Below are 27,739 nucleotides of genomic sequence, written 5' to 3' on the forward strand. Positions count from 1 at the left end.
ACTGAATAGAGGAGGCATTTCTTGTTGTTGGTGCTAGAAGGCTAATAAAAAAGAAGTCATTAGTGGTGGCTGACGGTGGCCCTGTTGTTTGAAGCAAATATGGTAGTCTTATTTGTTGTCATGGTTTGTAACTTGGAACAAAAAGGATTGTTAATGGTTGGTGTATAATGTAGAGGCTTTTGTGGGTAATAGGGAAGTGATGGAAGCTGGTAGTGTTTTCGGTGCTTGGCTAAACAACTACCGTAAGAGGAGAAATGTTGAACACGGTGGAAGCATTTATTGTGACTATCACCCATGGTTGGTGCAACTAAAAAAAACTCTTATTGTTGTTCTCGATAGAATCAACAGTTGTTAGTTTGGTCATAATATTAAGGAGCTAAGGTAGAAGTTGTTGTCGGTTTGGAGAAGAAATGTTGGGCTAAAAAGATACAGATTGAAGAGAAGTCAATGATGTTGTGGTGTTGTTGCCATGATGAGGAGATAATAGCATGTAATAGAGGTTGTTGGAGTTGTGGAAGAGCTAGTGCAGGGGTGGTAGTGACTGCTGAGAGGGAAAGGGAGGTAGGTGCAAGTTTTTGGTTCCTAATGGCTAGGTTTTTTTTTTTTTTGGAGGGGGGGGTTAGGGTTTTTTTGAGTGGGAGAGAGTGTGAGAATTTTTTGGTTTTTTATTTTTTTTTTCTTATTTTTTTTTCTCTAGCCTCCCCCTTTTTCCATTATGTAAGATAACCATCTACTTATAGGTGAAAATTTTTGTTTTTTTTTTTCCTAATTGTTTGGTCTAACAAGAAACCTAAATTCATTTTAGTCCTTTGTTTTCTTCCTTTTCATTTTGGTCCCTTTGTCCAAATACTTTTTTATTTTTCTTATTTTTTTGTATTTTAATTTTTTTTTAAAAGGCAACATCAACGTTGACTCAATAAAAATAATTAATTAGTGATTTTGAAATATGCGTGTTAATAGTTAAACGCGTTGAAAACTAGTTTTTGAATTATTTTGAGAAGACGTTGAAAATGATGTAAATATATCAAGAACATTGTTTTTTGTATTTTGAAAATATTTAGAAAAACGAGGGGTTAAAAATTAGGTTATAACACCTCCCATATTAAAAATATTCACCTAATATGTAACAAAAGCACTTTTGTTATCCACAACTATGAAAGTCTGTAGATGGGAAAGCTTTAACAGTTTTCTTTACCAAAGAAAGGTTTATTGAGAGGCTATGATTGTTTACGAGGATCACTAGTTTTAAAATGAAAAGTCAAAAAAATATTTATCATGCTTATAAATTACAATAAAAAATAAAGGAAGTGGGAAAATCTTTGTTACCTACACCTATAAACATTGTGATTACAGTGTTTTGTTTCTTATTTTATTTTATTTTATTTTATTGATTTTTTTAATTTTATTATTTAATATTGGATTAGTTAGAAATTAATTTGATATTTTTTTTTCTTTTAATCTCATCTTTTGATAGAATTACCACGGTGTCAAACAAATATTCTAATATTAGATTGATTATCAATTTGATAATCATTTATTTTTTTAATACTTAGTTAAATAAAAAATGATTTCGAGAAAAAACCAAGTTATTAAACTTTGTGGAGTCCATAACTTAGTTTGCGGGTTTAGTGAAGTAACCCGGGTTGCCCTGGTTCGCGGGTTTGGCGGGGTGCCATTTTGTTTTAATAGAACTCAATTTATCTATTTTTTATCATGTACTTAAAAAAGATATTTTCAGAAAAAAATATTATTGAACTTTATAAAGTTCATAGACATGTTTGCAGGTTTGATGAGTTAATTCGGTTCGCAAGTTTGGCTTGTTTAACTTCTTCTTTTTTTAAATTAATATTTTTTTATTTTATCCTTAAATGAGTTGATTGAGATTGATTTTCATAATTTATTTTGTTCACTTTCTATGAGGTTATTACAACTTTAAAAAAAGTCTCGGTATTGTGTTGGTTCTCTATTTTGAAATTGTTTATTTTTTATCATATAATTAAATAAAAAGATGATTAATAAAAAAAGTGATTAATCTCAGTAGAGTCCATGACTCGGTTCGTAGTTTTGGCTTATTGACATTGGTTACTCAATTCATAAGTTTACCCACAGAACCTAGTTTTTTTTGTTTTTTTTAAATTGATTTTTTTTAATTTTATCCTTTAATATTGGATTGACTTCCTGATTTGTTTTTTGTTTACTTTTTATATTGTTTTCACGGTCTCAAACAAACATTTATTTTAAGGTTGATGTTCGAGATTAAGAGCATCTATTTTTATCATAAAATTAAACAAAAATATAAAAAAAAAAGCTATTAAACCCAATAGAGTCCATGATCGAGGTTGCGGGATGATCGAAGTCGATCTAATATGTCGTTGTCTCAATATTTTTAAAACAAGTTGTCATCTTGAAGTTTTTTTAAGAGTTAAATCATGTTTTTACCAATCATTTAGGTTATTTTAAACCCAAAAAATCAACCAAATCACATTAGGTCAAGTTCGATGTGATTTAATTGGAAACTCAAGTTAAGAAAAGAGATGGATCAAGAGTTTTCGAGATTGATATGCTTGCCCGGGTTTAAGGACATTGCCAAAGAATCCCCGCGCTCTTCACATTTCTTTTTAAATTTCTAAAAAATTATATCACTCATGGTAGAGCATGAGTCAATGAACTAGTTAAAAAAAAAAACATGTTGGTCCAAGAACCGTTATGCAAAGTAAAATTAAAATTATAGTTGTTTAATACTCATGATTGGGTTTCACCTTGATCTCAAAATCAAGAGTACATTTTTAAGCTGGATTTATGTCAAAATGAGTTGTGAGTTTACCCAATCAAATTCAGTTCACTAAGCAAGCTAACGTGTGAATCATTCGACCAGGTCAAAATCAAAGTGAGATCTAATTTGACTTTATTAAAAGAATTTTGAAACAACATTGTTTTTGAACTATGGTTTTTTTAATTGACTCGGGTCAATGAACTAGTTAGAGTTGTTTAATACCCATGACTAGGCCGCACCTTCATCTCAAGATCAAGGATGCATTTTGAAGCTGGATTTATGTCGAAATGAGTTGTGAGTTGACCCAGTCAAATTCAGTTCACTAAGCGGGCTAATGTGTGAATCAATCGACCCGGTCAAAACCCGAGTGAGATCTAATTTGACTTTATTAAAAGAATTTTAAAACAACATTGTTTTTAAACGATAATGTTTTGAATTGACTCGGGTCAAACCAGCTCTTGGACCGAGACATGAGTCAGACTAGATTTTATAACTATGATCAAATAGGAAGGGGTTTTTTTTTTTATTAGTGTTTTCTTTGAAAATGAAAAGGAGACAAAATGACAATAGTTTGGTAGATGATAATAGTTGGAAATACATTACATGCATGACTTTTAACCCAAGAAACAAGTTCATTTTCTTGTTGTTCCCAGTTTGGTCATTAAGTCAGTAAAAATTAAAGGCAATTACGTTAAAACAAACGTTTTGATAGAGATGGAATTGCTTCAATCCATAGAAAAGATCGCAAGAATCACTCGAATATCGAATCGTCTTTTGTTTGTGAAAGCTAATCTACTAGAAACCGGAAAGTTAACGCCATAGGTGCTGATCGACCGAGTAGATAGAAATGTGAACTGACTTGATAAAAATACTCCAAGCATCATAACATTCTTCTTCTTTTCTTAATTCTCCCCCCTCTAATGGCACAGTCCCTAACATGCTCGTGTTAAACTCACAAATTTGATAAAAACAAAGTCATATCATCATCTCAAAAGACTGGAAATCGCACTACATTTTCGGAGATAAAAAGAACATTCCAATGATATTGCTGTAGATGACAGTCAAAGCAAATAAAATACTTGATTTACTCCACGTAATAAAAATAAACTACAATATCTAGGTCATAATACAAACCTAGGCACACGCATAAATTAACTAAAGCACGTGTCTTCCCTGAAGGGTTTTTTTTTTTTTAATTCTGCATACAAATATACCACGGCTATAGCATCACGCCAAACCAACCAACCACCCACTTGGGATCTCGCTGCAGATCAGAACACCACTCAATTTCTAGTACCCATATGTCGTCCTCCTCATTATCCTCATGAAATCGTCGACACCCACTTCTCCATCACCTGCGTGCATTACACAAGCCATTATATACACAGGAAGCAGAGTATCGGTGAGTGAATAAAGCTAGTGCATCACGTTTTATAAAATTATCATTGGTAAAGAATTGTTTGCCAGCTTGATATCCTACTCGACACTGCTTTTTGATGCAACAAATTAGCATTGACGTCCCAAAGGGGTCAAGTTCACAAAAAGCTAGCAGCCTGGTTGTAAATAAACCACTCATCACATGACACGGGAATTCCCATTAGCTTGTTACACAACATTTTGCCTTCTAACTGTTAATTTTGTGAAGATTAATGCACAATTTGAAAACTAGGCATGCCCTTGGTAATACAAGTAGGCTTCCACTCTATTTGACAAGCAGGTTCAAGATTTAACTTCCAAAGCCAAGATGAAATAATAACATGCTAACTTACGATCTTGATCAGCTTCTTCAACCATCTCTTGAATCTCTCTTTCAGTGAAGCTTTCGCCAAGCTCCTTGGCTATTTGCTTGATGTCACCTACAGAAATTTTTCCCTGAAGCAAAATGAATTAGATGATAAGTCTTCAGCAAGTACGAGCAAAATCAACAATGAATCAACGAAAGCTCACATTTTTATCATGGTCAATAATGCGGAATGCTTTTGAAAGCTCTTCCTTTGTGTCCCTTTCTCCAATCTTGGCTGTCATCATATGCACAAATTCATCAAAATCAATTGCACCACTGCCATCTTTGTCAACATCTGCAATCATTTGGTTGATTTGCTGGAATGGCATAATCAAGAAATATGTTAACCATGCAGTCAGGTTTCACAAGAAGGATGAAGCTTAAGTTCAGGACGATGTATGTCAGGTAAGAAACTGATCAAGCAATGTATTGCAGAAGATATCTGCTTGGTTAAAGCTTACCACATGGCCCTCATTGTTTTTTTTTTTTTTCCAATAGTCTTCAAACCCATATCATCTCCTTGTTCAAACAGCCAATTCTTCATATAAATATGCCAATAGGATTCTATGTGCTACAAATGCTTATCCTTTTTCAATTATGAGACAAAAAAGTGAAAGTAACCAAAGACTGAGATGTAGATTAATAATGATCACTGATAAGAGGAAAAGGTTCCTTGAAGACAAGAAAAAGATAAGAACCTCCAAAATAAAGGAAGTTTCCTGCTTATTCCTTGCGTTTTTTCAGTGAATACCATTTCAAACACTTATCTTTAGACAATTTCCACTTCTCTTGAGAGAAAACAACTTCTGTGGGGACATTGACTTTCGAACCATTAAAGAGTATGCAGAAGGGCTTTTGATCTCCTTAGAACAAGAGGACCATCTTAGGCTATTCTTGAAGCTGTATGACAGACCGATGAAAAAAACTTCTGTGGGGGAATGGAGACAATGATGGAAACTGTTTGACAGACCACTGCAATATCCTTTTCCAAAAAACTTAAAACTATTTTAAGAGATGCACCTACTTCAAAAATGCTTTGCAAGAATGGACCTGCTGATATATGCATGAATTATGAAACCAGTCCAAAGTAAAATGATAAGCTCCATTGTGCCATTTACAAGTTAAGAACATAATTCCAAAGCATGCACAAATTTTGTAGGATGATATAGCATCCACACATATATCCATCTTGTGAGAAATGGTATTCCAAAACATAATAGATAAATGGAAAGCTCAACATCTGCACAAAGTTAGGCACAGAGGGTACCTCTTCGTTCATCTCAAAGCCAAGTGCCCTGTTATCACATATTTTAGTCATAATTATTTCAAGACACAGCTTGCAAAAACCAATCAAATATGATCCAGTATTCATACCTCATGGCAACATTCAGCTCTTTGGCATCAATAGTGCCTGGAAAATACAGCAATAAACAAAACAAATAAATGAAAAGGAAAATACCACACATATCGAAAGCACAAATGGCAACTGATAATTTCAGTACCTGAGCCATCAGTATCAAACAGATCAAAAGCTTCTTTAATTTCCTGCCTCTTCTGTTGAGTCAACCCATGATGTCGTCCTCTGGGTTTATCCTTCCTATTTTGCCCTTTATAAAAACTTGCCTGAAGAAGCACAAAGTTCAAGAATACGCATCATCAAAACTTAGTTCAGCAAATAAATTAACCATCATTCACATTTCAGAAAATATTTGAAACTATTAGTCTGAATAAACCAAGAATTACAAATCTTAAAAAAGTAAGAACCGCAGGTAAAAACAAACAAACACATGATACTAAACAAAAGACCATTGTAATTTGAATTATTATAGAATACTCATATTAGATCTCACACAATCATCCATGCCTCCGCCCAAACTTGTGGCAGTGAAACTTGTTTCACCATTAGACTTGAATCATTGAAAAATTTATCACCTTTGTGGAAAGTTCTTCCAAACCCAGTACAGAAAATTCACATGAAACTCAATGCACTTATCTAAAAATTACTATAAGCAAATAAAAAGTTCAAGCTTGTATTCGTAATTTCACATCTTTTACGAAGCTAATTAAAAATAAATAAAAATAATGATTCTAAATAAGACTTAACACAGATAAATTCAACTAGAATCAAAGAACAAAAAAAATTACACATGGGGTTTATTCTAAATCAAGCAAACAGTGACAGCGATCGAATCACGCAAATTATGCAGAGCAAACAAAAGAAATCGAGCCAGCAAATAATTTAAGAAAAATCAAAGACGGAAAGAATGGAGAAACTAACCATAAGTTTTCAGTGTATGAGATTAAGAAAAAAATCCTGGGATTGAAATCTTAGGCAATGTGAAGAACCCGTGCCTGTCTGTTTTGTCTTTAATGATGTTTTTCTTTCCCTTAACGCCTTCTGTTTCAGTGGTAAGAGTTTGTCAACACGGAAACCAAATTGGGCTTGGAGCCCGTTTATCCACTTTACTATTATTATTACTTAACAGCTTTTTTTCTTTTCTTTTTTATTAATATGTTGAATTGACGAGTAAATTTGAATTCAATTTTAAATTTGTATATTTAAAATGAAATATGAAATTACATAATTAAATTTAATTCTATTATGTTAAATATCCATAGAAATTATTTAAATTAGTAATATTGATTATTTTACTCTTAATTTAGAATTCATTTTTGTTACATAAATCATTTTTTATTACAAAGACCCTTATATTTATTTAAAATAACATAAAATATAGTCATTTTAAAGAAAATATAAATATATTTATCTCATATTAATTTTTTATTAAATATTTATTAAAATATATGCTACTAGGCGTGTGAATTGTGAAAGGAAAAATGAAAGTAACAACCAAGCAACCCATGATGGCATTATCTTATGATTCAGCTTTCTAGTACAATACAAGTGAAAATTTCAAGAATATAAATGATAGACTAAACGAGGACTATACAATTCAAGTAGAAATTTCAAGCAACAACTTTAAACTTGGAATCATCCATTCATCACAAAAAAAAAAAAATTGAGTTATTAACATAATTTTGACAATGTTAATAACTCAATAAAAATACTATGATTTTTAGTTCTAATGATTCAAATAATATCTTCATACAAAATAAGTTTTTGACATTTGCATAAATATTAGTTCTAAATCTCATGCTTAACTTGTACTCATCAATAACATATTATCAACCTATTTTTTTCGTCAACCATTCGAAGCGTGGCTCTTCTGGATATTCAAAAAAATATACTAATAAGATTAGGATGATCTACAAGCCATTTAACTTCTTTAAAAAAATTGATCCCTCCAATCCCAATTTTCTCATTGCTTCAATTATCTTGGTCAGCTTCCAAACTTGATTGTTTGTGTTTATTATAGCTTGTGCAATATTATTCATTGCACTAGTCATCTCTTTAAATTCTGAAGAATAATCACTTGTTATTGGTGTTTCTCATTTTGTACCTTTTGAAGATAAAGTTCTAAACAATTATAGAGTAGATGATAATAGACCTCGTGTTCTTGGTGTTGATAAAGCACTTTCACAATCATAGAGATTAAAATTCTCTAAATGAATTTTATTATTTGCTTCCACCTCATCAATGTCATCAATATTCATCTCGCCCCCCCCTTCCGGCAATATTCAAACCGAGTCTAAAATTATGGAGTTTGAAGCTGAGCCCTCCCACTCAGACAGGATATAAGTGAGTTTTAAGTCAAAAGTGCAAGCAACCAATACATTTATCATAGGAAAACTTGTTCTTCCTCTATACCTCGATACATCTCCCTCCACTATTAAGTTTTTGTGATGGGATTGTAGATCCATTTGGTTGAACTAAAAATTAATCTTCAAGTGTTATTAGAGCTCTAAGTACTTGATGAAAATGATGACTAACAATCTCAGTAGACTAGTGGGAAAAAAAAAGTTATATGATCAAGCACGTGCCTGACCACTTAAAATTTGTAGAAACTTTGCAACTTATTCCTCAACAACATTGTGTTGACTATCCCTAAGAAGTCTTCTCCCAAGAAATATTGCAACTAATTGGCTAAATACATCATAATCCATGCCTATTATACAACATGAGTTATTATTTGCTTGCAATTCCATTAGCAATTCTTGACATTCTTATTTTTTTATCACGTCTTCATGGTTGGATGATTGGTCTTTCAATACAAAACATATATTGAATCATACAAATTAAATAACCCATGTAAGCACCCATGATTAATATTGTATTTCTTTCAAAGTATTTCATTTTGCCTATAATTAATATTAATTAACAAGTTATTAAAAAACTTTTATAAAGACAAATCCATTCTCAATCTATTTGCTTCATATAATATATATTGCAAAGATCCTAAACATGATTCATGTTGTCCACACACATATATATACTTGTGATGAAAAGTACTCTATCTTTTGTCCTAAGCTCTATATAAGTTTTGTCAAAAAATTCTAACCTCAATTACAACTTCAAAGATGCAAAATCATCCAAAGATTTTGGATTATGACCATGCTCATGAGCCATTTTGCCTAGATATTCAAGTAATAGTTACTTAATTGTGAGTATAATCCATTATTTGATAACAAGATATTCAAGTAATAGTTACTTAATTGTGAGTATAATCCATTATTTGATAACAAACTACACTACAATAGGTTATAGGTCTGATCATACTACAAAAAGCTATTAGATAATATTTAGGATATTATCATTACTTAACGAACTTATATATTGTCTAAGTGTCAAAATAAAACAAGGGAAGGACTAGAAGATTTGGAGAGTGTGACACCGTTTCAACAATTGAATCAAGGTTTAAAGAAAATATACTTACTGGGATTCTTAGGTATATATATTCTATCTTTCTTTTTCCATTTTTTTTTAATTAGGTGTGTAATTCCAAAATGAGAGATATTGGGGTAAACCGTATCAAAGTGAGCTTTTTGAAAAAGGATAAAGATTCTAGATTATCTTTGCGAAGATCATCTTATAATCAATTAACATTGTTTTGTTCTTTATATTTTACTTTTGCTTTTATAATTTTCAAACCGTGATGATGCTTATCTCCTCATTGTAAAACCATAAAGAATAACTTTTCTTATTTAAGATCAATCAAACAGCAAGAAGTGAAAATAGAAAGTCAATAAAAAAGAAAAAAAGGCCCCCCGATTATTTCATGAATTAGCATTGCAAATACACCCGTTTAGTTGGTAATGTCCATGACAAACTAGCTATTACGTAATAGTCAAACTCGTAACCTATTGCATGATGGTGGAGGTTATTATCGCTTAGCCAATGGTCTATTAAGAGATCAATCAATCAATTTATGATTGAATAACAATGTAAAAAAACTAAAGAAAGAGCAAAATACAAGAATAGATTCAAATAAACCAGAAAAAAAAAAGTTTTAAAAAATACAATAATTTATATAAAAAGGTTTGGTTTCACTGAATTCTCCAAAAGCTTCTGTGATAGTCAAATTCTCAATCCCACCTTTTAAAAAGCTCTATTGGATCAAACCTAAATGTTATATAAGAATTATTCAACAATGCTTTAAAGACAAATCAAAAGTACTCTTTAAAGCATCAAATCACCAAATATTGCTTTGCAATACACACCTAAATTAATTTCCTTAGAAAGTATAAATCTTGGCTTGATTTTACAAATAAATCAAGTTACCACAAATCAAACTCAAGGAAAGAATCAGATGATTGTTTTATTTTTTTATGTGAATATTTTAAATAGAAATTATACATAGTCATATATATTTTAATAAAACCAAATATTTATACACGAGTATTGTTGCACCTGACATCACGGAAACCTTTAAAAATTCATGTGATGAAAAGAACATATATCTGGCATCTTATTCTTGGAGGGAAAAGGTCTAATTTAAAGAGTCGGCATCTAATATTATGATCACTAGGAAACTTATTGGGCAACAAAGATTATATAACAAGGGACCAATTACGCAAAACAAAATATATTATCATCCCTTAAGCATCCTACTTAAGGTAAGTTGCATTGCTGGTTTTGTCTTAAATTGCTAAATGATTGTCTTGTCTTGTTTTTTATGGTCTGCTTATAATATTCCTGACTCTGGCACTAGTGAATATTCGACTACAAATACTTTCAACTTTGACATTGATAAATATTACGTGAAGAAAAGGTATGATATTCCTGACTTTGGCGTCAATAAATATTGAGGTTGATATTTTTTTACTTTGGCGTCAATGAATAATTCCGTCGGTAAATCCATCGATAATATTTAATATATGACCTGACGTTTGACCCTTCTCTTCCCCTCCCTCATTTTTACTTCTTCCTTGTAAAAGTTTTCTCTGCAACAAAACAGCCACCCCCCCTCTCAATCTCAATATAACTCAATCTCCCACAACCATTCCAGCCACCACAATACTCCATTTGTCAACATTTGTGTTCTGATTGAAATTTTATTGAAGATTCTCCACTTTAAAGAAGCAAATCTACCCTTTTTATAAAAAAAATTGAACACAATTTTAAAATGTTGATTTTTATTGCATATTTTTGTAGTATATGTATTTTGTTTGGGTGTTTACTTGTTTTATTAATTTTTTTTTCTCAAACAAACTTGTTGTATGGATTTATGATTTGTACATGTTATGGTTTGTTTTAGATTTTGTAAAATTATATTTGTTTGTAAGTTGTTGAAACTTATGTCGGTAATCCGACTTAGATGTTTTGTGATGAAATAAATAATAACTTGTTTAACGGGTATGTTTTATATTTTGTCAATTTCATTTCCAAGTTATAATTTCCATAAATGTATACAAATTTACATATGTGTAAATAATTGAAAATGAGTTAAGAAAAGTATTAAAATAGGTTGAATAATCTTGAGTTAAACCAATACTCTTACAAATTTATTTAGTTAACATAGTTAATTAATACATGTTGTCATCATTATTTTATATAGGTTTGATAGAAGTGATGGATGATCATTCATGGATGTATCGAGATTCACCTCAAGGATTGCGAAGTTTGGATTATTGTAATGTGGTTCAGGGTTTTATTAATTATGCATTATCTAATCCGAGAAATGTTAGTGAAAGCGGTGTAAAATGTCCATGCAAGAGGTGAAAATAAAAAGTATCTCGATTCAGATATTGTAACGATGTATCTTTTACAAAAAAATATTCATGGAGCAATACATGTGTTGATATGCATATGAAGAACCATATATTCCTCACGAGACCATGGTAGAAATGATGATTGGGTTAACTTCTAATACTAGTAATGTGCATGGGGTTGTAGATGACGATAGTAATCCTTATAGGACTATGATTATGGATATAATTGGAATGAATTAGGGTCATGCCAGTCAATGTCTAATCATAGATGATGAACTGAATATAGATGCGGCCAGATTTTTTTTCTTTTGAAAGATTTTGACGAACCATTATGAAATGGTTGCACAAATCATAGTAAATTATAGGTTATTGCATAATTGTTCACCATCAAGTCAGATCATGGTTGATTGAAGTCGATTATGATAGAATTATCAAATGGACGAGAAGCATTTTACTTGAAGGGAACAGTTCTAGGTTTGCTTAAGTTATTTTTTTTATTGAGTGTTTTTTTTATTATTTTAGATAATTTTAAAATTCTTCATCTATTATATATCAAATTTCTGACTTTCTAGTATTTTTTTTTTTTAAGGTTCTAAAAAAAATGATCTACGGTGCGTGTAAAAAAAAACTAGTAACTATCTAACTTGTTTAAGAGGTTGTGGTACCCGGCAATGGACCCAGGTTAATGGGCTTAATAATTTCCTTTTGAAGGTCATAATACAGCTCATTGGTGTATCGATTAGCAGCCGAATAGGGTCCATCAAGGGTCTAAATCTGGTCGGAAGTTTTTATTTGCATGGCCCTGTGATAGTTGGCAGCACTAAACAAACCTTTTATGATCGAGCACTTTGCCTTTTCATGATTCACCAAGCATCCAATTCAAAATGATCATTCAAGTTGCACATTCACATCAGCAGCTGTACTGGCGTGTTTCTTTATGTGATTTCAGAATATTTTTGGAATATTTTAAATTTTTTAAAAAAAATTAATTTTTTTTTTTATAATTTCAAATCGTTTTAATGAGTTAATATCAAAAATAAATTTTAAAAAAATAAAAAATATACTATTTCAATACATGTCCAAGTAAAATTAAATATATTTTAAAAAATAATCATTACCACAATACCAAACATGCGTAAAATATAATTTTCATCAAGATTTCAATGGTCATTTTGTCTTAGCATAGTTCATATTAAATGATCTTGGCAAAACATAGCTCCTTTTATTCCCCCACAGTAGCACAATTACCTCCAATATAAAGCATCTCTGAATAAGTTTAAAATTACGTGTTACTTTTTCCTTGAATTGGAGATTATTAATGTAGTTTCAAGGTGTGGTTTAACCTTGATTTGAATTAGGGTAATCAAAATGGTTCTCATATAGCATTCCGAATACACAGAGCATAAACACATTTTATTCACACATGGACGACAATTGGGCATGGATATATTCTCTTTTGAAGAAGCTAGCAGTAAAAGTGAACCTGCCTGATCAGGGAATCTCTACTCGATGGACACTAGCAGCCCACATGCTTGAGCAGGGATTTCAATAGTAACTACCATAGATTCAAAAGAAGATTTCACTGCTCACAAGTCAATCTGTCCTGAATTATACTAGTTGCAAAAGGAATTTTGCCCTGAAATCCTTTTCGTTGGATACAGCTCAGTATATAACAATTCTAAGATTTGCTTATATAATTATTAACTTAATCAGGTGTATGTAAACTGATTCGAACATCTATGTTAATCAAAAAAAAAAAAATACAATTCACAACAGTTATATTGATAGTTTATTTGAAAATGTAATAAAAATTGTTTTTTAAAAATATTTTTATTTAAAAATATATTAAAATAATAAAAAATACAAAAATAATATTAATTTAAAGGAAGTTTTACTATAATTTCAAATCGATTGCCGAGATGCACTGCACGTTCCCAGTACCTGAAACGAATGAACATTGTTTCTCCTTTCCGAAAGCCTAATTCGGTCCAGAACACAGAGCACAGAACACAAACCTTTCACTAAAAAAAGAAATACCTTGCCTTTCACGAAAGAAATGATTGCAGCCCATCAAAGAGAACAAGCTGTATCCATCAAGTTAAACGGATTCTCATTCGAGAACAGCCCATTCCCATAAAAAAGAGAGGGAGAAAGAAGAACCTTTATGCCTTATGTTTCCTTAGTTTTTAAAGCAAAAAAAAAACACGCAAACTTCTTTAGACGTTAATTTACACATAAGATTTCCACACAAGAACTTACTGGTCTGGCCGGCCAACCAAACCTAAATGAACAACCAAACAAACAGCAATAAATCACAAGCTGAAGAAAAAGTCAATCCAGGCCCAGGCTGGTTTTCATAAATTCTTACAGTGGTGGGGTTTTTCTGATTGCTTTCTTTTTTTAGTATCTCTAACCAAACAAAGAAAGCTGGCGTGGATACATGCATGGGAATCACTATCATATCAAACAAGTTGGGATGTTTGGTTAATTCTAGTTGGATTCCGATACATATCAGCTTGAACTTGAACTCTGCCTCACCGAACAAGCAACCACCTGTGCCCACTGCTTTAGCCTTGTCTTCACCGTCTGTGGATTGTCACCTGCGCACAAGAAACAAATTAATAATTAACAGTCAAATAAATTCAGTAATATATTTATAGAAACTTTAAATCCAGAATTAAGGAAAAAAAACTTTAGTTTGCATGTAAATACAACAAAAAACATGTCATGATTGTTCTTATAAGTCATCCTTATCTCGAGTCATTTGTCGGAATATAGTAAAAGATTTGATTAATCCATGATAATCATTGAAACGCTAAATAGCAAATTACCTGGACCAAAAATGTTGTGAGGGCTACCTAGGGGAGAGAGTGAATCACAATCAGACGCCATGGACGAAGACGACGTATCAGTGAAAGGCTTGGAGACGGAATGGTCATGGTAGTTCTTGTTGACAGCATAATAAAGTTCCAAAGCAGGAAAAGTATCAGACAAACGTTGATCCATTTCTGGAGAGTCAAACCCAAAACCTAACTCAATACAACCTTTAAGCTCATCGAGATCTTCATCAGTAACGCTTTTGCATTTCTTTTTCTTATAGTTTCCTTTCCTCCTTAGCCACGCCTCGTCCCTGTAAATATCAGGTGACCATGAATGTTGTTTGTAAAGTGGAGACGGCCCTAGTAGTTGTTGTTGATGCTGTTTTCGTATGGGTGGTTGATATTCTATTTGTTCTTCTCGAGGTGGTGGCGGCGGGCGGGGGTAGGGGAGGGACATGGGGACAGCCCCGGATACTGGATGAAGCGGCGGAGGTCGGAGGACCTCGCCCGCCGTTGGTTTAAAGAGCCCTTTGGCTATTGGAATTTCTTTTAGAGGGGGTAATGGGAAGTTTGGTGGGTTATATCGGGAAGCGGTGGTGGTGGGGTCCAGTGGGGACTTGGTTTTGGCTGGACTATGTCATTATGAGTTGTCTTTTACTTCTTTCTTTTTTAAGAAAAAAAAAGTTTTCATTTTGATTTATTTTGAAGTTTTCAATTTTAATCGCTGTTTTGGTTTCTTAGAAGGTACAGCAAGAGACTTTAACTTCTGTTTGCTTCATGGGAAAATTGATCAGAGCGCGAGAAATAAAATTAGGTTTTAATTTTCATTTTCTAAGGATCCCTATGGGCCTTTTCATGAGAATAAGCAAACAACCTCTTTAGGAAAGGAAATTTGATCCTATGAAAAATATTCATACTTACCACAATTTGTAACCATGCTTCATTTATTCCTAGAAAATGAATTTTAAAAAAATAATTTGCTTTTATATATATATAAAAAAAAAAAAAAAGAGAGGAGTTGATAATGTGTCCCACATGATATTAGTGTGTCCCATATATATAAAAGATAGTTGATTTTCTTTATTATTATTTTTTAATTATAAAGAAATAAGGATAAGACATGTTAGAATGTTGATAATTATTATTAAGATTAACAAAAACACTAATAGAAGTTTTTGTTGTTTACTACTTTATTAAATAATATTTATTTTAATAATATTTTTTTAATTTATATTTTTTTTCATTTTAATTTTTTCATTCAATATTTAGTTTTTTGAAGATTAGACTTCATGATCTATTTTATTTTTGGGTTATCCTAACCTCATGATCTAAATTATAAGTTTGGCGGGTTAACCTTTTTTTTTCAATTTTAATTTCATCATTTATCATTTGATTGTTTGGGATTGACCTTCACAATTTGTTTTGATTTACTTTTTATGGGGTTATTCGAGTCTCATAACTCGAGTCAAGGATTTGACATATTTACTTAGTTGCTTCATGTTTTTTTTTCCTTTTTTATCGATTATTTTTTCCCTTCAACATTTTATTCATCGAGAATTAGGCATCTTGATTTGTTTTGGCATTCTTTTTATAAGGTTATCCTAGTCTCATAACTCAATTCACAAGTTTGGTAGATTGACCCAAGTAATTTTTTAATCCTTTTTTAATTGTTTTTTTTTTCAATTTCATACTTTAACATTGGGTGGATTGAGAATTATGCTTCATAATTTATTTTGATTTATTTTATATTGGGTTGTTTTAACCTCATGATTCTCGCAGTAGGTTTGGTATGTTAACTAAGGTTGATTTGGGTCAGTTTTCTGTTCTTAACTTTCTATGAGGTCATCATGATCTCATGACTTATATCATGAATTTGGCGAGCTAACTAAAATTATTTTTTATGTTCTTTTTTAATTGATGTTTTTTTCAATTTCGTCTTTTAATATTGAGTTCATTGGGAATTGATTTTCATAATTTGTTTATTCTCTTTCTATAAGGTTATTTCAGTCTTATGACTTGGATCACGGGTTAAGCGAGTTAACCTAGGTTAACTTAGGTAATTTTTATATTATTTTTTAATTATTTTTTTCAATTTCATATTTCAACATTATATTGATTGTTAATTAGGTTTCATAATTTATTTCTATTTGCTTTTTATAAGGCTATCATGGTCTCTTGACCAGAGTTGCAGATTTGACATGTTAAACCTGGATTGGTCTAATATGTTGTCATTTCAATATATATTTTTAAAATATCGTCTTGATTTTTTTAGTCAAACTATGTTTTTATTGAATGTCTAAGTTATCTTTGAACCCACAAAATCAACCGGATAACATTAAATCAATTTTTATAGGATTTAGATTTTTTTTTTACTAAAAAAATACTAGTTTATTTTTATATTTTAAAAATTTTGATCCCATCCACGTACAACGTGAGGAATCATCAAAGTGTTTCCTAAGCGTGGAAGACTTTATGACCGCCAAATAAAACTAAAACACGTATCATATGTTCATCTTTTACGCTTGTTTTATTTTATTTTATTTTTCCCATAAAAAACTCAACTCCGATTACTAGTTCAAAATCCTACCAAATACCATAATGTGAGGAAATTGTCTTTGTTCGGTGGTTTGCTAAACTAATTTGAAATTAGGCTCTCAACTTGCAATGCAAATGTTTTTTTTTTTTTATATAATCTTCATTACTATAAAATATTTTCTTAGAAATATATCATTATTTCCGTTGAAAATAAACTCCGTATTGATTCGTCAGTTTTGATAACATAATTTTTTATTGATTTATTCAGTGACTAATTAAAAAGAAAAATTAAATTTCGAAAATATAATTAAAGGAACTATATGTGAAGAAATTAGATAAAAATTAAGATCCATAAATTAAACACCATGATTAACTCTTTATGAATCTTTTTTCAGATTACGTTCATTATCTCAAGTTTTGGAACTAATCCATTAAGACAAATAGTTCATGAGAAAATCAACATTGCGAGCTTGCCTCAGTACATTTATTATCTTCCATACTAAATAAACTGAGATTCTTTATGGTGCTACACTTTTAGTATGAACAATAAAGTTTTTCTTAGCTCCCTTTTTTAATTTTGTTTATTTTAATTTCAAAATTTTCCATCTTTTTCTTAATTTTATCATCATTCTTTTTTTAACTGTCATCTAAATTGCATTTAAACCAACAAAATTATTTAAACAAATATCAAAGCAACTTCCACACTTTTAATTTTAAATTTGTGTTACGTAAGAAATCAAATTAAGAGTTTTTTTTCATATTAATTTCATTATTTATTTCTTAATTTTATTTTTAATTTTTTTAGAGACCAGTCGGGTTATTTTTGAATATGTCAAGTCAACTAGATCATATCAGAGATAACTTTTACATGATTTAATCTTAAATTCAGGCTAGGAAAAAAGTTGGATGATGAGGTTTTAAGATTGACATATTAAATTAAATTTAATAATAATATCAAATAATTCTCTACATTTTAAATTATTTCATTTCGTTGAATTTTTCTTTGTTTAAGTTGCAGCGCAACGAGACCTGTAAATTAGTGATGTATCTAATTAATTAATGAGTATTGTTGGTATAACGAATAATTGCTAACGAGATTGTCAAAATAAAATATAACCAATGGTACCCATGGTTTTTGGTCATTTTTACCTATGTATTTTTGTTGAATTCAATTAAAAAATTTAGTTATACCAACATTATTCATTAATATATTTTTTTTAAGAAACTAATTGCACCGCTTAAATATTACTAGTTACATGACCCGTGCGATGCCGCGGGTCATTTTTTTTCATAAAAAATATATATATAAAAAATAAGATTTAAAAGTTTTGGGTTTTTCTGCAAAGCTATACCCAAAAATCTTGGGTTTGGTTGCAACACCTGACCTAAAAGTAATATTTATAATATTAATAATAACATTAAACTTGCATGATCCAAGTTTAAGTGAGCCTGACTGCAACACCGGACCCAAGAATATTGGATGTGGGTCTGGTTATAAGGTCGTGTCATAAAAGTGTGATAATTAAATAGATTAATTAAAAAAAACAAAAAAAAACCAACAGGAAGAAAAAAACTAATGAAGAAAAAGAAAAAAAATCAGAATTAATTGGGTTAACCCTTCAAACCAGGTTAACTCGTAAAACCTGGGATTCGCTTCATGAAAGTTTGATAACTAAATAGAAAAAAAAAATTGACGGGTTTACCCAGATTTAACTGGGTTAACCCATTAAACCAAGTTAACCCGTCAAGCCCAGGATACGTGTCATGAAAGTCTGATAATTAAATAGAAAGAAATTTAACATCAACAAACTAAACTAAACAAAAAAAATTAATTAAAAATAAAAAAAATCCGGGTTAACTCGTCAAACCAGGTTAACCCATCAAACCCGGGATCCGTATCATGAAAATCTGATAACTAAATAAAAAAAATTAACATTAACAAACTAAATCAAACAAAAAAAATTAAAAATAAAAAAAAATAAAAACAGTTCTATAATATAATATAATAATAATTATAATATAATATAATAATTATAATAATATAATATATTAATAAGTGAAAGGCGTGGGGAAGCTACAGTGCTTTCCCACGCCTTTTAGAGTATTACTTAATGTTTGGTGTTGAGATGTAAGCTTTTCAATATATATATATATATATATTCTAATTATTAATTTAAAATCATATACATGTATTTAATTAAATATATCGATAATCATCTATGCCAATAAATAAATAAAAAATAAAGTGTTAATACATCTATTCAACTCGTCTCCTTGCAAGTCAAATATTTTTTTTAATGTAAAAAAATTAATGTGCAGGTGTTATTAACGTGTAATAAAACTGTGAATCAAAAAGTCGATATTTATATATAATAAAATACAATAAAGATCATATGCATTAATAAAAACATGTAAGATCTCAAATTAATTTTTAATGTAGTAGAAGAATGGAACAATATTGCAATTTTTACAGCAAAACACCATTTTCTTAGCCTTTGTATAATAATTCTTCAAAAAAAAAGTGTTAAGAAAAAAAACTAAAAACAATTTACAAAAAAATAAAGATAATAACAAAAAGAATGATATAAATAGGTCAAGTATAGACTGATAAATATTCAAAGTGTAAAAAATAAAAAAAAAATATTTGTTTTTTTTAAAAAAAGAGTAAATAAAAAGAAGAAGGAAGAACTAAGAAAAATATTACAATAAAACAAAAATAAGAAAAACAAATGTGATAAATAGGTTTAGTGTGTAAACTAATAAAAATACCAAGTATAAAAAGAAAAAAAATATAAGAAAAACTTATTTTTAAAAAAAAAACCCCAAAAATTATAATTCTGTCACTACTCCCGACATGCTTTTGGTTAGATCCATGGGAAAACAAGTATAGAGATGGAAAGAATACAATGGACCTCCTTAATTTGTGCAATTCTAAAAATGCTAAATTCTTCCATAAGCACAATTTAGTGTTTTACTTTATGTTTCGAGAATTCAAGGTGTAAATAAAATAGGAGAAACCTTCGAATGTTTGCCAGATACGTACGATCGAGAAGCAAAAGGATTTTCGAGTACTTTCATCATAGAAACGTAGACATTCTTAAGGGACGACTTCTTTCAATTATGTTCCCACCCGACCATGACATCTCACATCATTAGTTCTTTCTTTTCTTTTTAAGGTTGATTTTGTCAAAGATGGGATGGCGTGAAGTTCGGTTGTTAATTAAATAGTAATTATGTACTTGAAGATCAGTAATTTTTCAGTAAAATAAGATCAATTATAATTATATAATAGAAGAATATTACCCTCCAAAATGTAGTTCTATATTTGTTGAGCCCACCATTGAATCAAAAAAAGAAAAAAACTTACAAAAAAAAATTAAAGTATAAATAACATACCTTTTTTTTATAAAAAATGAAAACTTAACATATGATTAAGTTTTTATGCGAATTCAATTTTTAGAATTCTAAAAGAAATATATAGTTTCAAGTTTTATATAAGCCCCACCCTTAAATTGGTTGATTGATCTAACTCAATATTGATTTTATTAATTTTGTAGTTTATATTAACGCAAGTCCGTTAATATTATTGCTTGTAGCACAAAAAAATAATGTTCAGTGAGCATGTATTATGTTGTTGATTTGTCGTGTGTGCGCAAGAGAGGTGAGGTTCGATTTCAAATAAAGAGAGGCAACATTATAAGCAAATAACCTAAATAAGGAAAGAAAATGAAATATTGATTAAGAAGGGAGGAAGTATCTCTCAAAGAATCATCTCAACCCAATAGCTTAAACTTTTAGGTGAGGTCCTAAGATATGATTTATATTATTCTCTAACACACCCTTTCAAGTGAAAGCCATTTAAGCTTGAAACTTGCACAAGCCCACAGTACCATGTGCTTAACTTTTATCAAATAAATAAGGATGGTGAGATTCAAACTCGTGACCGCTTGGTCATCAAGGCTCTGATACCATGTCAAAGAACCATCTCAACCCAATAGCTTAAACTTTTAGGTGAGGTCCTAGGATATGATTTATATTATTCTCTAACATTATCAATCCTTATCGATGTGTAATGTAGCTAGTACCCAATACTATTACTAGGTCGAAGTGGTTGATTCAAATTGGGTTTTTTTTTTTTTGTGGATTTGACTTATTTCGAGAAGGTTCAGTTATCTAATGTTGGTTGTTTTAGAAGAAAAAAAAATATTTTAAAAAGATAAACTCTTAACTTTAAATATGGACAAAAATCTCCTAAAAAGATAGGAAAACAAAAGGGGATTTTATAAGTTAAAGACAAAGTTGCATAACCAATCTAATGTTGTGACATGTTAGAATATGATTTTAAAGGGTTGCCAAATATCCTAAATAGCACTCATTCAAGGAAGGTCATGATTGAACTAAGTCTAACCTAGACAAGCTCTATCCCCAACCATTTCACGCTACATCTCCCATTTATATCCAAGTATTCATAAGTGAGATAAGTACTTTGTAATTTTCCAATACTATATTATAAGCCTTCTCATTCCTTGTTTAGAATCTCTTTCTACAATAAAGTTTCTCCATGAAAAAAACTTAAGAAGAGATTTTGATTGCTCTAAAAAAATATTTTAATTTCTCCATAAAAGAAGGCATAAATAACTCTAGAAAAGAGTTTCGGTGCTCCTTAGAAAGAGTCTTTGAGTGCTTTATGAAATATTTTTCTTGAAAAAGTTTTATATGAAATAAATTTTACAACATATAAATATTCATGTAAAAAATACAATAGTGTTGGAATGATAATGATATGATAATGAAATGATGATTGTTACAGTTATGATAATAATAGAGGTGGAGACGATAATGATAATAAGGATTGTAAAATGAAGGTGGTAGTGGTGGAGTGACAACAGTGGTAAAGTGATACGGTGGTGGTGTAGATAGTAGTTATGATGAGATAGTATAATAATTGTAATAATGGAGCAGGTCATCACAATGATGATGGCAGTGGCGGAGGCAGGGGGGCTGGGCCCCTGCAAGGAAATTTTCCCAACCCCTCCCTTGTATAAAATAACTGAAATTTTTACCTTTTTAAAATAATTCTTTTAATTTAGCCCCCCTTATTTTTTTTCTTGCTCCACCCTTGGATCATGATAGTGATTGTGAAGAAAGTGGTCATATTAAAGTACCGGGGTGGTAACATAATGGATGTATTGGTAATAGCAATGGTGAAGGTGAGGGTATTGGAGGAAAGGTATATTCCTCACTTCTTTAGCTTAACTCATAACTGTCATTTAACTAACCCTTTTGAAGTAAATAAATTTATGAACCATGAATCTTTTTAAGTCGTCATCCTTAACCTTGTGCTTTCAAGCCAAGGATTTCCATAATGCTTTAGCACTATCGATGAAATTATACACATCATAGAGTGTATTTTTTAACCTGTTCAATATGTAATTTATGTACAAGAAATCATTGTGCTTCCATGCATCAATAGCTACCACTATATTGACATCACACTCTTTGGTCTAATAGCTTCAATTCATCTTTTGTTAAATACAATTCACTTTTAATATAAGAATAAAAAACCTAAAAGAGGTTAATATCTAAAATATTATTAAGGATAATAATTTATTATTACTCATTTTAATATTAGGATAAAAAATCTTGTATGGGGTTAACATCCAAAATATTATTGAAAATAATACAGCTCATTCACTTATAATATAAGGATAAAAAACTACAAGGAATTTTATCTGAAATTTTATTTGGAATGACTTAATAGCAAAAAATTCCAAGTTTATTCTTAAAAAACCTCAATGGTAATTGAGAACATTTCACCGTTTTAAACCAAGTCCTTGACCTAGGAAACTATGGTTTTTTTATTGTAGCAAATCTGCTATAGTATGCTAATAGAAATAGAAATATCACCAAACCATAGCAAACAAAGAAAAAAAACAATGTAACTTACCTCAGGTAAGTAGTAATAGAAGTGCTAATACATTTTCTATACGCAATCAATCCCTTCTCTAGAATCTCTAAAAGACCAATTAGGATTTTCAATAACCATAATACTAGGTGACAACTTCCTTATCCAACCAAAAACCATCCAAAACACTCTCAGGAAGGGTCGTTGTGATGTCGGGAACCAAACTTTAGCTAAGTTGAATTGGCATAAAAGAATTGGGGGCAAAAAAATAAAAGAGAAGAATAAAATATAATTTTTTTGACGCATGTGTTTCACGCACTAGCATCTAAAGAGGTAACCAAGGTTGAGGTGACGCATGCAACCTCCTTCGTAACCCAATAATGTTCTTTAATGCTGTTAAAATTATTTCATCGAGCTTTAGTTTTTTTTTGTTAATATCATTAATGACAATAAAAAAATATATTATAATATTCGATAATTACTTTAAAGCTTAAACCATCCCTTTTATTTCCTTTTGCTAACCTTTCTTTACAACAACATAAATAGTTAGCTTTTTAATATTTGAATATAAACTTCATTGTAATAAATGAACAAAAAAAATCCAATTGAATCCAAAATTAAAGAGTTATGCAAGAAAAAAAAGGTGATTTCAAAATTTTTTGGGAGTCATATGAATATTGTTAGACAACATAAGGTTATTTAGGATTTGTGTAAGGATTATCTAAAAATTAATTCTTTTTTTTAGGGTTTAATCAACTCTTTAAGGTTAGGTTATCGCAAACTATAAGTCATTCAATTATTCAATTTCTAATAGCAATCCATATGAATCACCATATCAAAATTATTTTAAACCCTTTTAGGATAGAGAGGTTGATATGCCTTGAATGCTAGCTTTTTTTTTTTCTCTTATCGTTATCTTCATGGAAATCTACTAAAAAAATATGAGGTATAACATTCTGTTAATAGAAAAAAAAAAAAATCAAACATCCTTATTATTGGCAAAATATATCACTTTACCCTTGAAAAAACCAAAATTCTTACTTGATTTTTCTAGGTCTGGAATTGTAATCCCCTATATTAATTACATTAAACTCCTCAATTTTTATAATTTATTTACAATCAAATCATACTTGATTAGTCATATCATTTTAATCTTTTACCAATGATTCTTATTGTGTGTAACCTATAAGGTTTCTAATATGTTGACCAAATATAAATCGTAATCCTAATCAAAATAGAATTACATAAATTAAATAATTTAACTTATTATTAATTCAATAAATTAATTAATTTATATTTTAAGATTAAACACAACGTCTATAAATATGTCATGATCTCCTGAATATTAGAAAAGTTGTATGTTGTTTGACTTAGCATTTCAGTGAATACTTTCTTAACATAACTATTATCTTTTTATTAATAATATTTTAATTTAGATATTTGAGTCTATAAAATTATATTTGTTTTCAACTCAATAATCATTAATTTCTTGAATAAAATTTGAAATCTCATTCCATTATGTATAAAAATATTTCAATCATTTAAGATTATATGAAATATTTTTTTTATAATTTATATCTATATATATATATAACAATTATAATTTTACCATTTTATATACTACAAAAATCATAACCGTGAATAATTTTAAATGCTAACAGAAACCTTTTTTTTTTTGTTAAAAAAAGAATATATATCCATAGGACGAATATCCACTGAATTTGGATGTTTTTGTCTTGTTACGAAATCTATCTTGAGACCAGTGTGAATAGTCACATAACTTGTTTTAATTAAATTCAGATTTTGAGGAGTGGCTTCGTAGTTCGTTCACATGCCATGAGGTTGTTTGCTTAAATAATTAATTAGGTCCATTATTAATCATTAATTAAATTGCTGACTGCGTTATGAGGTGGGGCCGTCTTTCTTTCTTTCTTTCCACGGAAAATAAATAATTGAGTATTTGGCTAGCTGCAAGTTGGTCAAATTTATTAAAATTAATTTCTTAACTTGCGCGCTTGGAGCACGCTTGCCGGGACATAAATGAATAATATATATATATACTGGTCGTCCATAGAAGGACTAATTCCTATTTTTTTTTTAAGTATGAAATTTATTCTGGGATATTTTTAAATTCAAGAAATTATTTGTTGGGCAAAGCTAAGAAACCAAGACTTTCAAAGGTAATGATTTTACTTTAAAAAAATACGATTTTTTTTCAAAAATACAAATGATGTGATAGTGGCTGACCTAGGCCTATATTGTGTTACAGCACCACATATATTTAGTTCTTAATCATGTACGGAAGCATCATCAATCCTGCACGAATCTATTCTTCTTTGCCCTTTAAAATCGAAAGTCCAAACTATTGTTTTTATATTTTAAAAATATTTTCTAAAAAATTAATTGTTTTAGTATTTTAAAATTATTTTAACATGCTATATTAAAAATATTTTTTTTTATTTTAAAAAAATATTAGTTTGATTTATTTTCATATAAAAAAAACTTTAAAAAACAATCTATATCATTCTCTCAAACACCCTCTAAACAAACATGTATGAAAATTAAAACACTTAGATTATATTCTGCATCATGGTAACAATAGTTTTTTAAAGTATTTTTTGTTTAAAAACATATTAATATAATATTTTTTTATAAAAAAATTTATTTTTAACATCAACATAACATATCAAAACACGATATAAAAATATTAAAAAACATATTAATAAAAATAAAAAATTCAAGTTTTAATAAAAACATTTTCCAACCATAAAAAAAACAGTATAATGCACATGAAATTCTCTCAACTCAAGCACTAATAATAGGAGCAGCTAGTCGGCAGACCCCATGAGTTGAATCGGTAGATAGTAGGAATATACATTGCTACGAGAAGCCCCCTTTCATCATCTGGGTCATCGTGGAAGTTTAACATATTCAAGAAATTCATGTGTATATATATATATATATATATATATATATATATATAAGCATCGTGATCATGCAGGGTCTGCTAGTTCAAATAATTAAGGTAAACAAAATTTTTGTGCTTCTCTCCAATTGGTCTATGCCAATTGGTGTCTTAGTGATTAATATGATATTGTGGCTTATGAAAATAAAGAAAAAAAAACTAGAGATAAAGAATTGTAATTGATAATTAATTATTTGAAAGATATATGGCTTTTCTAAAGTCCAACAATAATATTTAGATCTCATTTTGTAATTTTGAGTGTTAAAGCTGTATCTAGAAATTTATTAAACTTACTTTGAATGTATCATGTTGATGTGTTGGGTGTACTTTTACAATTATTCGAAAAATAAATAAATTTAATTGACGTTTTGGTTTGAGAATACCATTTACAATCAAATAAAAAAAAACTATGTTTCATCTTACAAATTATCATAAAAAAAAGGAATTCTAGTATAGAGATGCATGTAAGATAATAAGATATATTGACTGTGATTGTTTTTCACCAGGTTTTGTGTTTGCGGTGAAACAAACGCAATAAGGTGTTTGGTAACAAACCAAACTGTGTTTTATACTATGGAGCTCACTAAAAAATTGAGTTTGAAACGCAGTTTTTACATGTTTTTTTAGCTGAGTTTCGTAAAACCCTGTTTCTTTTTGCGTTTCAAAAGCGCTTTTGAAAAAATTGAAAATTTTTAATTTTTTTCTCTGCTTCAAATTGATATTTTTTTTGTATTTTCAGATCATTTTTAATGCGCTGATATTAAAAATAATTTTTTAAAAATAAAAAAAATATTATTTTGATATATTTTCAAATAAAAAACATTTTGAAAAACAACCGCAACTATACTTCCACTAAATATTTTATACATGTTTTTTGCTATACATAAACTTCAATTATAATTTTTACTAAACACGTATCTAAATCCAACTAATCACAGCTAACTACACTTTTTTTAAACTACAACTATAAAAGCTACCTCAAAAACAAACACACTATACACATGGTGAGATTGCGAATAACATTTCCGAGAGTTATTTTACCCATCATCATCTCAAGCATGATATCATTACTTTGTTTTTTGTTTTTTTTCTTTGCAAGTTACAAATTTCTTTATCAAGTCATATTCTATTTCCCGTTTTTGTTTTTTAGTTGACAAACTATCTTAATGCTTGTAGTTGTCGCATCATGAGTTTGAGGGGGAGATGTTAAGAAATATAAAGTTATTTTGTTTTATTTATTAAGGGTATAATAATATTTTTATTTTCTTTTCAGTTTAATCTATATATAATCTCTTTGTATTTATATTAAATTTATTTTTTTAGATTATTACAATGACATCATGCAATATTAATAAAACTCTAATTTTTTCCTTTTTTTTTTTTAATTTTTTTCTTTGAATTGTTTAACAAATTGGACAGTTTTACTGTCATCAAGTGGAAAAGTGATACATGAAGTGCTCGTCCAGTACCCAGTTTTCATGTATCTCACATGAATTACTTTAGAAAGTCAAGCACCAGTGATAGCCGGCAAAACGTTACTGGTTGGAGTAAGCAGTGGAATACATTATTTCTTGCAATTATTCAAGCCGCTACTTTTGTCGATCATAATATCTTTCCCCTTCTTTAGGCTCCCCAGCAAGACTTTACATCATCTTAACATCTTGATATCCATAATTCCTTGTTTCTCAACATGGGATTACTTAATGCCAGCTTTTTTTATTTTACAGGAAAGATTCATAAGTTGCTTGCAGGCTTCTTCTGTAACCTATTCCACAATATGTCAGGCACTAGCGATCCTACTTGCTGGATTAGAGCTTAAAATTTCCCTTGAAAGTTCAAGATCATAGCT

At 29.6% G+C, this 27,739-nt stretch overlaps 2 protein-coding genes across 3 annotated transcripts; both read right to left on the bottom strand.

The window, feature by feature from the left end:
- Positions 1-3,796: 3,796 nt before the first annotated feature.
- LOC7476380 (caltractin) lies at positions 3,797-7,004 on the bottom strand. Its single transcript, XM_002307227.4, has 7 exons — positions 6,835-7,004; positions 6,059-6,179; positions 5,931-5,967; positions 5,824-5,851; positions 4,721-4,873; positions 4,543-4,645; positions 3,797-4,128 (listed from the first exon to the last, which is right to left on the bottom strand). The coding sequence occupies exons 1-7, from the start codon at positions 6,835-6,837 to the stop codon at positions 4,064-4,066; spliced, it is 510 nt and encodes a 169-aa protein (XP_002307263.2). The 5' UTR covers positions 6,838-7,004; the 3' UTR covers positions 3,797-4,063.
- Positions 7,005-13,827: 6,823 nt separating this feature from the next.
- On the bottom strand, positions 13,828-15,111 carry LOC7476381 (uncharacterized). 2 transcript variants are annotated; one of them, XM_052453395.1, is made up of 2 exons: positions 14,525-15,111; positions 13,828-14,266 (listed from the first exon to the last, which is right to left on the bottom strand). In XM_052453395.1, the coding sequence occupies exons 1-2, from the start codon at positions 14,940-14,942 to the stop codon at positions 14,178-14,180; spliced, it is 507 nt and encodes a 168-aa protein (XP_052309355.1). In that variant the 5' UTR covers positions 14,943-15,111; the 3' UTR covers positions 13,828-14,177. The 2 variants fall into 2 exon arrangements, with proteins under 2 accessions (XP_052309355.1, XP_002307264.1); XM_002307228.4 differs by having other exon boundaries at positions 14,498-15,111.
- Between the last annotated feature and the right edge of the window lie 12,628 nt (positions 15,112-27,739).

Source organism: Populus trichocarpa, chromosome 5, assembly GCF_000002775.5.
Source record: "Populus trichocarpa isolate Nisqually-1 chromosome 5, P.trichocarpa_v4.1, whole genome shotgun sequence".
In the NCBI taxonomy this organism is placed as follows: domain Eukaryota; kingdom Viridiplantae; phylum Streptophyta; class Magnoliopsida; order Malpighiales; family Salicaceae; genus Populus; species Populus trichocarpa.

What these genes read in the sequence shown, in the direction of transcription:
- LOC7476380 (XM_002307227.4), bottom strand. An exon ending in TTATTGACCATGATAAAAAT is followed by an intron (nt 4,646 to 4,720) that starts GTGAGCTTTCGT and finishes ATTTTGCTTCAG; the next exon opens with GGAAAAATTTCTGTAGGTGA. An exon ending in TGAAGAAGCTGATCAAGATC is followed by an intron (nt 4,129 to 4,542) that starts GTAAGTTAGCAT and finishes TAATGCACGCAG; the next exon opens with GTGATGGAGAAGTGGGTGTC.
- LOC7476381 (XM_002307228.4), bottom strand. Translation starts at nt 14,942, where the DNA reads ATGTCCCTCCCCTACCCCCGCCCGCCGCCACCACCTCGAGAAGAACAA. An exon ending in TCACAACATTTTTGGTCCAG is followed by an intron (nt 14,267 to 14,497) that starts GTAATTTGCTAT and finishes TCTTGTGCGCAG; the next exon opens with GTGACAATCCACAGACGGTG.